At 43.0% G+C, this 14433-nt stretch overlaps 1 protein-coding gene across 5 annotated transcripts in view; it reads left to right on the top strand.

The window, feature by feature from the left end:
- The first annotated feature begins 191 nt into the window (after positions 1-191).
- The window catches only part of phlpp1 (PH domain and leucine rich repeat protein phosphatase 1), a 34737-nt gene continuing 20495 nt past the window's right edge, over positions 192-14433 (top strand). The window contains exons 1-3 of one of the 5 annotated variants that reach the window (XM_077725243.1): positions 619-903; positions 972-2204; positions 2277-2459. In XM_077725243.1, coding sequence (XP_077581369.1) covers positions 822-903; positions 972-2204; positions 2277-2459 — 1498 coding nt within the window. In that variant the 5' untranslated portion in view covers positions 619-821. Of the gene's footprint in view, positions 377-618; positions 904-971; positions 2460-14433 lie in introns of those variants that run through there. The other 4 variants (XM_077725245.1, XM_077725244.1, XM_077725241.1 and 1 more) reach the window with 4 other exon arrangements.

The following is a 14433-nucleotide window of genomic DNA, read 5'->3' as shown; positions in this document are numbered from 1 at the left end:
TTTCAATTGTGTGCCTTTTTCGTTGTAAAATGGGATTCCAATCATACAAATATTGGCGTTATCAGGATTTCACCTTTATGCATTTCAAAATGATTATAGTGCCCCACCTTGACTGTGGGCCCAGATTATTATTGTAATACTACTTTTGTCCACAAGAGGGCAGGAAAAACTACGAAATGAATACATGTCAGTGAGTTGACGGCGTGCGAAATGGCGTCCTGACGGCAAATTAATCGCTTCAACGCTTCTAAGAAAACCAGCCAAGGGTTGTCTTGTCAATCACTGTGGACCTTACAACTATATCGGCGAATACTATGGCAGTGCCATCGTCTTTTTAGACTACGCCGATGTTCAACAGATGACGGTTGTTGTGAAAGTAAGTAGACGCACGAGCTAGAATACACTAACGTTATAAACCCGCTTGGGTAAATGCATCGTTGCCTTCCGCTGGCCGATCCACGTGGTTTTAGGACAGGGTAATGGAAGATGTAGTTTTCAAGGATCCTATCCCAAGCCTTTTAAAAATGAGAGAGCGAGGCGATGTAATACATATCCCACAACGCACCGTCTTGTTGTGAGGCGACGCCATTTTAACCCCTCCTCATGAATATACATCAGTAGGTATTTGCGTAGGAGGTCGGCTGACGTTCATTGCATATTCGAGCAGTGTATTTTGGTCCAAGCGGGACGCGCAGTCACGTCTCCGCCATGATCAGCCCCTGTGCGGCTTGCCTCTTGGTTCCTAGCGACTTTGATCGGTAAGATGTTCCCTCGGATCTACGGAGGAGAAGACGATTGGGGAGAGGAAAGGCGAGGAGTGAATGTCGACTAGTGGAACAAGTGACCGACGCCGCCCGTTTGGCGGGTATACAACACGGTGGGAACGTACGCTGGCTTTTAAATGTAGATGCGATCGGCGGAATCAAGTGTGCACCGTAATATATTCTGAGCAGGGGATTTCTCCTTGGTAGGGATGGAGAGTGTGCAGGCTGCAGCTGACGATGGAGGCAAGTTAACGAAGAAGCCCAACGGAGTGCCCACCGGCCGGCGAACTCCAGCGGCGACCGGCGGATATTTGGCTCCCTCCATGGCAGACGCAAAGAACGGCAACGGTGTTGCACAGGCGGGCCGAAATGTTGCGTTGAACGGTCGTGGCTTATCGGGTAACTCCGGCTCCTTGCTGAGACGCAGGCGCTTGAAGCGGAACCTCAGCGCTGCCACTGCCGCGTCCGGCGCCGCCTCCTCTTCCTCGGCTGTCACGGCAGCCTGCGGTGGTACCAAGATGAGCTCGGCCCTTTCATCTGTGTCTCTGCACACCCGGAGTCTGGATCGCAAGACCCTGCTCAAGCACAGGCAGAACATGCAGCTGCAGCCCGCCGACCGCGAGTGGGTGCGAACGGACCTCCATCGAGGCGCCATCCACGTCTACGACAGACAGACATCTTCATCTCCCAGGCCCGTCCTCTGCACCGCGGACACGACGGCCGGCGAGGTCGCCAGCCGCCTCGTCAAACTCTACGGCAAGTCCACCTCTGTTATACGTATATTTAGCAAAGACAACCCCAAGATGGACCAAAATGGTAATTGCAGCGTCAAGTACGAGTACAATTACAATCTGTGCAAGGTCGCCGAAGACCCCTGTATCAAATATGACCCTTTATCTAGCCTGGAACCCACAGATTTAGGAGATCATGCAGGTGACAAGATGAGAATGCTGCTCATGACCAACGCGGATGAAAGGCAACAGGATGGAAAACTTTTCAGCCCTGAGTCAGAGTCCCAAGACAATATCACCTGCTCACTGTCAGACTTAAATTTGAACTCCATTATAGATACCCCGAACGATGATGACTCAGAGCACAGGAATGGCACCGACAGCTACGGCCTCAACTCCGGCTCCGACGTGGAGAGCAGTGCTTTCGACGATCTGAGCTCTGGGGCTCGGCTCAGCGAGCACAGGGACTCTCTCAGCGATGACATGATTCTGGGCACAGATGCATCTATCCTTAGCCCATCATTCGACAGCAACGCAGAGGGCCACGACATGTATGGCAGTTCTTCGGACGAGCTGGAGCTGGACTGCCCCGCTTCAGGGGCAAGCCTGGATCCCCTCTCAAATGGAGTTGGCTACAAGCAATGCAGCGTGCTCAACGGCCTACCTGTGAGCAGTAGTGCCGGCTCCTTGTCTAGAGACAGCTCCACAGGTAACACACCTGACATCCAAGATCGCAGTGTTGGCAAGTCAGAGCTGACCTCTGCTCACAATGGCTTTTCAGAGCAGTCCTGCCATGCCCTGTATGTTCAGCTGCACGGCGAAGCAGTCAGGAGGCTTAGCCCAGATGAGAGGCCCCTGCAGATCCAGAATGACTTTCTGTATAAGCTTGGATTTAAGGACCCTTGGAGAGTTCAAGAGGAAGGGCTTAATACAGAAATGGGCTCCCTGCTTCGATTCTATGCAGGTATGTTGTTCTCCATTTTTTTCCAATGTTACTTTTTTATGTGGAAAACTCATGAATGCCTGTGCCTTTTCCTTTAATGCACATTCACAGACTACAGGTGAAACAAACTGTACTGATGAAAATGAATTTTAGGAGCACAGTGGATACGTTTAAAGCCTCTATCTCACAGATGTTATTATCTGGATACTATGTGTTCCTCCAACATTAGCTGAAAACTAAATTGCCCACGGGTGTAAGTAGTTGTGTGAATGTGACCAATCCAGAATGTGCGAGATCTCAAACACTTCCACGGTTCGTAGATTCTCAGGCAACTGGACAAAACTAAAGTGGTCATAGTGGTTCTAACAAATTGTCGCAGATGTCAATTCGAGCCCAAAAAATGCTTTTATCTCAGTGTGCAGTGGAAATAGAAGCAAACCGGGCCTCCTTGAAATGACTGAGTCTTTATTGTTGTTTGTGTTATTTCTTCCGGGCCTCGAGCGCTTTTGTCAAACCACAGTCGCACACTGCGCTCCCATGGACACGCATGACATCACCACAAAGCTGCCGCCGCCACAACTTATGGCGCTCCGACACGGGGGCCCTGTTTCAGCTCTCGCCCCATTATCATCTCCCCATGAAAAGGCTGAATGCCTTTGTGGGTGGATGGAGGGAAGGGGGTGGGAGCTGCATGCCCGGCCGGGATGGTTTAAAACTCCCTCTGTGGTCATTGAGATGCTATGCGTGGCCTGTCCCATTGGCCTGTAGCAACACCACTGTCACAGGGACTAACTTCCTGCCAAGCCGGGTAAACGTGCTGTTGCACAGCTCAGAAGGCCTTCCCAATGCGACTGTGTCCAGTCGCTGATGGTGCTTCGGAATGTACAAGGGAGGAGTCTCCTCAGGGGGCTGTGCAACAGGATGGAGGCTAGGGAGACAGTCCAACGCTGTCAAGCTTCCTGTCCATTGGCCCCATACGCTTATGCTCTTTCTCTTTTGTACCGCACACATGTCGTGCTTTTTAATAACCAGCTTGTGGTCAGGGTTGTCAGAATTCCTTTGTTGTATTTTAGGTGTCATGTCATCATGTATTTCTTGTATGCAAGCAGCAGCCTCCTATTCTCGTGACTGTAACATCTGCGGATGTGCCTTCAGCAATATCTTTCCAGATACAATTGATGGTGACACATTCAGAATTTTCTCTGAATCCAAAGCTCTGGCCACCTTGTGTGAAAGAACTGATTTACAGAGTTACATACTGTCAGGTGGTCAATTTTCTTAAAGCAGTTGGTTAGTTTGCTAAAAAAGGGGCAGGTGTTTTTTTTTCACTTTAAAATTTTCTGAGGTGTTTGGATATCTGTTGGTATCATTTTAAAACTAGTCTAAGGACAAAGAATTACTGGACACTAATTACCACATTTCCAAAAGTTGAAATGCATAGTAGTAGTAGTAGTAGTAGTAGTAGTAGTAGTAGTAGTAACCATTCCATACTCTACTGAGAGACAGGAAAGTGGATTTTGGACTACTTTTGGTAGTTTTGGTAATGGAGTCATTTTTCTATTGAATTTGGTTGTGTAGTATTAACATTTTTCTATTTAGTGTCAATTATTTTTTGTGAGTATCGATATGAAATTGAAAATATTAGTATTCTCTTGGCAAAAGTACAGATAATGTCAGCTTTTGAAGGAATGTCTCACACGAAATTGATATTTTGACATGTACTCCTTGGTGAAAACATGAACTTAAGTGTTGATGGTATTTGATGGCATTTTTCTTTCATGTACAGTATTTCTCATACTGAGAAAGTTCAGAAACACAGAAACCTTCTACAAGAAAGTAAAACCCTGATGCACTCCTCAGGGCGACGCCTTCACGTCTCATGTGAGACGGCTTAAGCTTGGTCACCTGAGTCCTCAACAAAGCAATCCCTCCCTCCTTGCCACTCAACACCAAGGCGACAGCACTCTGCACACAAGGCCTTAATGCTCATTCAGCCTAGCACAGAGGGACACCGAATAGCACTCTGAAACAAGCACAGACGGGTTTCCTGTTTGAAAGAGGAATGCCGCTCGATGCCCCCGTGGCATCTGCTGTGCATTTTTCGCTCGTATCCCTGTTTAAAGCATGTGTGGAATGTACATCGCCTTCTTCAGAATGCCAAGCACGTTTACTGCGGAGGAAGTGCAGCGACATAGTGTGTTGCTAGCGGGGTTGTCATGCCATGCTTACACATGTTGAGTTTGACTTGTCATCCAGGCCAGATAGTGGAGACAGTCAGCCTCAGCTGATTTTCTGGCTCGCTCTCAGGCCCAGCTGCCGCAACTGTAGCTCTCGGCTGCACCAAAGGACTCCTTGTGTGTGTGGACCGTTGCTACAGGAAGTCCAGTATCTATTGTATTATTGCTATGCATGCTCAAGAAAAAGTGCTGTGCAGTTTTGTTTCGTACTGGATTTGACCTTACCTGACTCATTTGCACGGCAAAATTGCACGAATAGGTGACTCCAAAGGGCGGCTTGACCTTTTAAAGGGAGGTGTCGGGTCGTGCTTTTCTGTGTGACCAGATGAGAAAGCTCACTTTAGCTCTCCCGGGACACACAAATGCAAACATGCACATGTATAGAGGTCCACCGGATCAAAGAGCCGCTGTCCTCTTTGGCAGCCTGACGAGGGATCCTCTCAGAGTGGCCCACACAGGAGCCTCTTGTAGTGCCTCCCTTACTGTGTTATTAGAACTGAACTGAGAATAATATTCATTCTTTGTATTTGGTGATGAAACAACTTTACAAAAGCTAGTTCTGTTCGTTTTGTTAGGGATTGCTTGGTCAGTGTGAACATACTGGAATCTACAACAGTAAACTGGCATGATGTTATGCCCAAATTACTGGATGCAATTCAAATATCTAATAGAAAATCCCACAAAACTTTTTTTAAATAGTTAATTGGGTATTAGTTGAGCTTTTCAGTGTAACATCAAAGTAACAAATTATCCAATTAGGTTTTCACCCTAAGGCTGCATAATATTATCCTATCTAAAGCTATCAAACCATTGAAACAGGTAAATGACCAAACCCACAATTGGTTTAGCATGTGTGGCCTCAGCATGTCATTATACACACTCAACATACACGTGTATTCAGTGTGCAATAGAGATAATTGGCTTGTGACTCTGCTATTTATATGCCTGCTGGAATTGACACAGGATAATTTTCTTTCACTACTACATCTTCACGCACTACCTGTTTGCATTCTTGCGGCCAATAGAAAACCGTGGAGTTGACAGATGGTTTGTTGTCATGCTTTAAGGCAACATTTATGAAGTGAATGTTCCCACTTTATTTCCCACAACACAGTACTAAATTGATTCTAAACTATGCATTAAATAAATCCAATTGTGTTTGTTGTCATTTTCCTAAAGCTTACTTACACACTAGCTGATATAATTGAAATGAAAGGAAACAGGTGAATACTTTAATTTCTGCCACGTCTCATGGATGAAAAACGATAATGTAATAAATACTTTTATGACAAATTTGATTAATTTGCATAATTATGCAGGGCGCTGACGATTTACTGTGCCTCAGCGCCCTGGTTTGAAATAATCTTTTTTGTGATTTAAAAAAAATAGACCAAAAGTTGAAACAATAATTTTCAAGGTCATCATTATTCCGGATAAAAAAAAAACAAACTATATGAGTGAATTTGACAATTATGATTTCATTTCAATAGTATGCAGCTCTGTATTAGAGTGTAATAAGTTTGAGAAATGCATATGTTTTACTTAGCAAGCAATGAAGGTGACTGCATAGCTCTCTTTGGAAACACAATGCCGGTGAGGGTGTAACGTGTGTGTGCGATGAAAAGGAAATGGCATAGTGATCCCTAACGCACATTGGCACCACGTTTACTAAGAGGCCAAGGACCTCAAGTTCTTTACCAAGCCAACGCGACACGCTTAATAATTTAGATTCATTAGCCTACTCGGCTTTGCAAACACACTCATCCAGGGCATGCTCGTTTGCGCTTTTTTTCCCCACCGCACTCACCCTATTAAACTGGAATAGTGAGCTCTTAATTTTTACTTTCTTGTACATCTAATGCTTTGGCTGTTTTTTTTTTCGTGTGAAATGAGTGACCAATGTTAAAACATGCCCTTGAAGCACTTATCTAACAATTAATTATGTACAATGCGGCACAGGGTTTACAGATCTCTGCTTGTGTGAAGTTGATTAGGTTTCTAAAATGCTTTTCAGGCTATTTATTCCCCACTGATTTCCCATTCTTGGTATGAGGAAATAACGCACTGACGAGTCATTACCTTAACGTGGTGGTGAGGTTTGTGTGTCCCAATGATCCTTGGAGCTATGTTGTCTGGGGTCTTGTGGCTTTGATAAGGTCACCCATGGCAAACTGGTCTGAGGTGAGGGACCAGACAAAGCATGACTCAGAAGACCTCTTATGATGAAAAACATAATTGGAAAATGTCTTCCCTCGCCCGGATGCTGGGTCACCGGGGCCCCACTCTGGAGCCAGGCCAACAGTTAGGCGGCAGCCAAAGGAGGGATCCTTGGCGATCCGATCCCCGGCTGCAGAAACTAGCTCTTGGGACGTGGAATGTCACCTCTCTGGTTGGGAAAAAGCCTGAGCTAGTGTGTGAGGTTGAGAAAATGAGATGAGAGATGAGAAACATATAAACTATAGTGCTATCTAAACACACTTGGCTGATTATTGCTTCATTGCTTGTACCTGCCCGTTTGGGCCTTTGAAAATGAAATCCTTTTTATTGCACCGTGATTTGCTATTCTCCAAACATATTTTACCAGCAGCCATACAGTAATTCTATTGTGATGCGCATTCACAAATGATAAGATGGTTTTATTGCTTCGTGCAATCTGTGGTCGCATTTCGCCGCATGTAATGAATGCACTTAATGAGTCTCCTTAAGATGTAATTAAGATTCAAATGAACATAATATCAATATGGCCAGATGGAAGTATAATGCCTTGTCGTGGTAATTGGATAGGTCGCGATGCTTCTTTCTTGCCGCTTTCTCACACATATTAATTAAGTTCCAAGTTCGAAAGTAATGTATTCGTTCGTAGAGACGTGGCCTGTTCTAAAGACAATTGTGGTACGATTATTCTAAATGCTCGACTGATTCCTTCCACCCTTACCTCGGGCCTTCTCCGTGGAGGCAGGGTGCTGACGTGATGACTTAAAGGACTCTGCAGGGTTTAAAGGCTTAATGAAGATTTCAGCTTTCTCCAGCCCGCCTCTATGCTAAAATGGAGAGAACTACTAGGTCTGCCATTTCTGAACCTTCCCTTGTTGTTATAGTTCCCAAATTTATTTTTGTGTGTTCCCGCCGTGTTTTTTCAAAATATACTCTTAACTTCTTGAATGTTCCACATAAATGCAGTTTAGGTTTTCCTATTGATGAATCGGTTTCAAATAAAAGTTCCCATATCCTTTCACATGTTGGCCTCACGAGGTGAAGTGCTCATGTGGATAATGCATGTATGGGTCTGCCGATGCAGATGCCCAGAGGTTGGTGGTTTCAACTTGTAGTGGTGAAAGCCAGGGGAATTCTTTCCTGTCTAATATAGATTGCCCCCTTGGCTAACATCCTCCCATTGCCACTTTTACCCTCCTGCTCCCATTCTCAATTTCTCACATGATTGATCTCCCTCCCTTGGTGCTCCGCTTTCTTTCTTTAGATTGCCTGCTCCTGCACAGTCTGTCAGGTTGCATTTATCTTCCGGAATTTCTCTATCATGCTTTTGCTTTCCGGTTTACTTTGAGAGAGAATGACACAAGATATGATACCACGTAGGTTGAGTGCTCATACTGATAATCAAGCCAAATTTGAATTAAAAACGTCTCATCTAAACATAGATGGCGACACTTGTGACCATAATCTGAAAAGTTTATAATTTTTGCAGGGTCACAGATATCAAACATTGTTCCTGAGTTTTGCTCTGGCCTCCCACTTTGGCGGCATTCAAGAAAAGGGGTCGATTAGGGTCGGATCAGTGGGGGGCTCGCTTTGATCAGCTGCAGCACAGCCTAATACCACCCAACATCTGCACCGCTCACATGAAAGGAGGGGACCGAAAATTCCGATTAGGCAAGACAAGTGCGTCAATACCTCTGCTCCTGTAATGCTATTCCACGTCAGTGTTTTTTCACCTACTGAACGAATGTCAAAATACAATAATCAATTCACCCTATCAGTGAAGAAGCACAAGCCCAAATAAATTTTTAGCTAATATGCCGGTCTAACGGCAATTCTCTAAACTCTCTCAAAATCTTTTTTGTCTTGTCTGCACTCTGCAAACAGTTAGATAAGCTTTTGAAAAGTAGTGTTCAACACAGCTCTTTGGATTCTGCTCTGACACAATGTGGGAAGGGTGTGTTTCTGGCGGTGGGGGTGCTAGTCTCAAGTCACCTCGTTCAAAGTTCATCTCTTTCAAAGAATGCCGAAATATTGGAAGTCCACTTCCTCAATGGCCGGAGTTTGAACAAAAACTTTACTGAACAAAAACTTTACTGAAAAAAAACGACCACAGGACAATGATCAAATTATTTATAAAATAAAAAATGTTTTGCTTTTTCGCCTAAATGCATGTATGAGAAACACTGGTTAAGATAACTAAAACTCACTACATTTGTTATACAATTTTCTTTTCTTGAATTTTTTATTTTTTCTTGCTCTTGATTATGATTAGTCTGACATGCAACATTTTTAGGTTTTCATGCTCTGCTGTCATTTTTTTCTTTTGTTTTATCATTATAATTTTAAACAGAATGAAGTAGTAAAACTTATTATTCATCACATGCATCCATCAAAAAAAAATTTGAGTTAAAAAATATCCAGGCTACTCAAATTATACACTTTAAAATTACTGTGATGATTCAAAAGGCATCACTTGCTCTAAAAATGCTGCTTCATTCGTGCAAATGTGAACTTGTTTTAAACAACGTATTTGTTTTAGAAGTAACACTTACTTAAATATTAAAAAGCTATTTCCTTTCCCGAGTGCTTTTCTTGCTCCCTGCTTGTCCCTTTCACCGCATATGCCCCATGTCTCTGTGGTACAGCATTCACATGGCCCCAGCATGTGACACAAAGTCGAGCCAAAACACCCCGGATGCCCGCCTCAGTTCTCCACTGTTCCAAGCCTTGTTAAATTTTAAACAAAACAAAGAGAAAGGAGGAGGGAGGGCCAACAGGGCCACGGGAATGTGCGACAACATTGCAGTCCTCGTTCATTCACTTGTTGTGTTCCCGCGCATCATCAGGGGGAAGCGGTGCCCTTTAAATGGCTCTCTCTCCTACTCGTTCTCTCTCCTTGTGTGGAATTCTTTCTCTCCACTCTTAGGTGGACTGATTGCAGCTTTAACCACAGATGTGGGGTCTGATTACTCAGCACCATGCCCTTCTGTAGGATTAAAGAACAACTGAATTGGTAGCAGCAGTTACCAGATTGCAGATGCATGCCGGTGCATTTCAACTCTGTAGCTCCTCCTGAAGCAATGATAAATTGTATTTAATTTGGTTGTTGATCCTGTTACCACAGTTTGCTAAATTTAATATAACGTTTTCTTGAGGAGTCAGACAGGTAAGCTAAAATCTACCAGCCAGTCACGGTGTTCGATATTGAATAGCATTAGAGGTTGTATGTGATAGCCAGGTTGTACTTATCGATATGTCTCTTGGGAGACTTCCAATTTGATTTAAGCGATGAGGCGATTTTGTAGGCTAGTCTTTTTTTCCTCGTGCGTTCTTGGTCAGACCTCTCCCATCTCAGCGTTGCTGATTCACTCAATACCACAAACACCAATTTTCATCATCTTAACTAACTGTTTGTCTCCTCGTCCCGTGCAATCGGCTGGCCATCAATTCAGGGTGTCCCCTGCCTCTGGCCTGGAGACAGTTTGGATAGGCTCCAGCACTCCCCGTGACCCTAACGAGGATGAAGCAGTTCAGAAAATAAGATGAGACAGGTAGAGGCTTTGGTCGCAGCTCAATAATTTGGTTTCTTTTATGTGCACCCCCTGATCCGTCTATAATTAGACCATCTACTGACAATCTCGCCAGTTTTTTGTTGGCTCACAGCCTCTTTGAAATGGATTAGCAGCTACAAAACATGAACATTGTACATTAAATAAGATATAAGCATCATATCTCCTCCGTACAGTGACAGATTATTTACATGATTATTATTAATGAGTTATTTATCTTTGTTTGGCAAAAATGAACTCGATTTCAAATTAGGCTTAAATATTCATCAGAGAATATATTTTTCTTGTCTAATTTAAACTACCTTTTTTGTTGCAAATATCGCGTAAAATTAATCTATATGCTGTACATTTCTTTAACAACTATGGATTTTCACGTCACCCTGCACAAAGATGGTTTTGGCACTGTGATGTATTGAAAGAATAAAGACAGGTCAAATTTGTCGAATTTGGGTGTACAATACTTGGAACTTGCAACTTTAATGTTGTCAATTCCCAAGCGTTGTAGCACCAATTTATATTCATTCACAATAATAATTAAATAAACAAACCGTAATGTCTTTCACTAACACAAAACAATTTAAAATGTGTATTTTTGTTGAAAACCTGCACTCTCGAGATTCATTTTGAAACCAATGTGTATATGAAGTATACACCGTATTAATACTCACAACGCCTCCAAAATCCTACCACAGTAGATTCTCATGAGGACAGCTGTTCAAATGACTTTGAGTGTAAAATCTCCTTCATTTCCAGCTGGAATTATTCATGTGGTGGTACAAATTAACAGGAAAACCCAGGGCCACAAAACAGTCGGGAGTCTTTGCAATATAATTGCTGATTGAAATGCACATAAACACAGTCGCATGCAAACACGAACCAGCATGCGTATGCAGGCGGCACATTCGGCTCTAACGTTTTTTTTTTTACATGTGCAACATCAAACGCTTACCAGTTTCTCAATTAGCGCTCTCATCTCGCCTCTTTAGCCTGCATATCAGAAGGAGGTGTTTGCACCCCCGCTTCAATAGTGCTATGCTCTCGTCTTCGTTCTCTGCTGGATTTCGTGAAGCTTGGAGAATGTTTGCGTCTGATTGGGAGTAAAGCCGCATCTCTCAGCGCAAACTCACATTACGCAGCATAGATCTGAGGAATAAAGTACCTTTTTTGGTGCATATCACGCTTTTCCTCGGTATTAAATAAGACAATGGAAGGTGCTGTGCTGTCAAGGGGGAATAAAAGCACTGCAGAGAGAAAGAGAGAGAGACACATGCAGGCCTTTCACTTGTGTGCTCCCCTGCCACTCGAGAGAACGCGGAGGTTGAGGTGACACTGATGAGTGATGAACAACTAGTGCCCTGGATGATGAGAAAATGTGTGTTCTGTGTCGGTCGAAGCAATTTTGAGATTGCGATGTGAAAAAAAAACATATTAGATGAGGGATGTCCCCCATCACATATTTTTCTGCCTAAATTCGAGTCGGAGATTTTGGGGATCTAGCTTTACAGGACCTTTAGCCGACACCCTAAAGTTTAAAAAATTTCTGTGTGTGTGTGTATATATATATGTATGTGTATGTGTGTATGTATCTGTATATATGTGTTCATATATATATGTCTTTGTATGTATGTTTGCTCTATCTTTTTTCAAACACCAAATGCTCAGTTTGCGCACATTGCAAGTCCCTATTGAACAGTCTCCTCATTTGACTAGGACTGACACAAACAATTATTTTTCACTGAACAATTATCAGAAAAGTATTAGCATTGTTCACTAATCGGTGCGACATGTCGTTCCTGCAGGCAACTGCTGTTATGTAACCTTCTTTAGCTTCAAATTCCAGGTGTTTCAGGTATGTAGATAGTCTATGCCATGAATTTTTTATTATGAATTTTCATATGTAAAGTTTTCCCCCCTCAGAATTGCACCAGCGTCGTGGCAATTTAAGTTTCAGTTTGATGAATTGTTCAGTCCCCTAAAACTATTTTTCCTCGATTTTTAGTGCATAAGCCAACCCTGAGAAAGATATTTGTATACGTAGGGCTCACGGTGCATAACTCCTTGTTAAGTTACTGCTATATGAACAAATCCCCATTGTTAACCGAGAGCCCCCTAGCAGTGTGGGAAAAAAAATCAATGGATCTCATTTAGCATGCTGTCCATTTAGCAGGGTTATATGTCAGGTCTCATCAGTTCAGGTTGTAATTAGTTACGCTTCTGTATGGAAATTTACAGCCAAAAAATCTCCAGAGATCTTCTTATTGATTCTGCAATAAAACATGTTCACACCTTGCCAGAGGTCTGCATTCTTTTGTGGAGCTTTTCTTTTACCCAACACTCTTTTGATGGAAGACTTGGAATCCATTTACTAGTTTAAGCAGTGATGGTAAATTAAAGAAGCACAAAATTGTTATTTTTACATTAATCTATCTAAATTGGTTACCTGTTGGGTTAATATTTGGGATGGGCCAATAAAGTCAAAGAATTCATCGCAGTGTAAGTTTTTCTCCATGCCACCGGTTCAATACGCACGTCACATGTTAACAAGTATGCAGGGGAGACAGAGGGTGAGCACTGTATAAATCATGTGTGCACGCCATCCAGGGCCTGATTGGCGGTGACATGTAGCTGTCAACGGTGTATCTCTTGAGCACTGTGATACAGGCTTGAATTGGGCGGCGAGGTGCGCCATTTCCAAATGCTGTTGTCAGCGTGTACAATGTACATCACCTGTTTCTTTACCTTTATAATATTGGCAGTCGACCAAGGTGGTCAGCTACAGTTTGTGTGCCAAAGAACAGTGGGTGTTTAGTAAGGTTCTCCCTTAGAGAGCATCTTTGTTTTTTTACACTAAGAAGAATGAGATCAGGCTTTGAGTAGCCTGTTTTAGAAATAGTGGCTGACACATGAAACCAGCCAGGCTTTAAAAATGAACACAGGAAAAGAGGGGGAGGAAAATGGTTGAGCAGCATCTCTACTTGCTCATAATTTCAATTTGAAGACATAAGCAATGAATCGTTGACACAGTGAGTCTTGTTCTATGTGAGTCTGTGTATGTGTGCATGCGTGAGTTTGTATCTGTGTGAGGGAGGAAAGAGAGGCGCACGTTACGTAACAGGCCTCCCTGGCCTGCTTTACAATCACACAACAGTATAAGTCACTTCACGTGTGTGTGCGTACACGTGCTGCTAATTCATCTTTCACGAGTAGTGAAGTGCGCACACTGACAACTTTTGAGATGATTTTTCATGACGCAGCATTACATAAATGCCCGTGGGGGTTCGTCACTGAATACACATCCAGCCATTTTACCAGAAAGGTATATGATACATGAGACATTTTCTCCATGCAACCATGACTGAATTTACACTCATCTAAGTAAAATTAAAAAAACTATGATATTTTTGGTTTCCGTTTATACACATCACTCTAATATTGCTGTGTTCAAAGTTGGTAGCTTACGGTCAATTTTTCGATTATCGCGGCCATGTCTGGTCTACATTTCTGTATAGGTTCAATCAAACCAGGCTCCATATATGTACATGTGCGTGTATATCCGTTGACAGTTAAACAATTTGTCAAAACCAGAACATCAAGACACAATGAAAAACACCTCAATTTGGAGAATTGTGCTTTCTTCAGCCACAACCGCACAACCCTAAAGTGGTACGACTACAGTATTCATGTGCTAATGTCAGTTAAGCATTTAGTGAAGTCCATGAAAGACTTTCCAAGAACTGACCATCTCTGCCTGACTTCACCTTGTTTACATACACCCATTCATTATCCTAATGAGTCCACATTTTTTTCTCCCTTTCTTTCTCTATAGTTGAGCAGTACTCGGCACTATGAATGCAATGATGTTCTTCCTTATCCTTACTGTATGATATATGCACACACTTTATACAAACACACTAAATTATTCATGATGGGCTTTTCAAATTCACTGTTTGAATAAGATTAACTTTAAACCTA

The sequence above is a fragment of the Stigmatopora nigra genome, chromosome 9 (assembly GCF_051989575.1).
Source record: "Stigmatopora nigra isolate UIUO_SnigA chromosome 9, RoL_Snig_1.1, whole genome shotgun sequence".
Taxonomy (NCBI): Eukaryota; Metazoa; Chordata; class Actinopteri; order Syngnathiformes; family Syngnathidae; genus Stigmatopora; species Stigmatopora nigra.
This window is presented reverse-complemented; position numbering and strand designations above follow the sequence as displayed.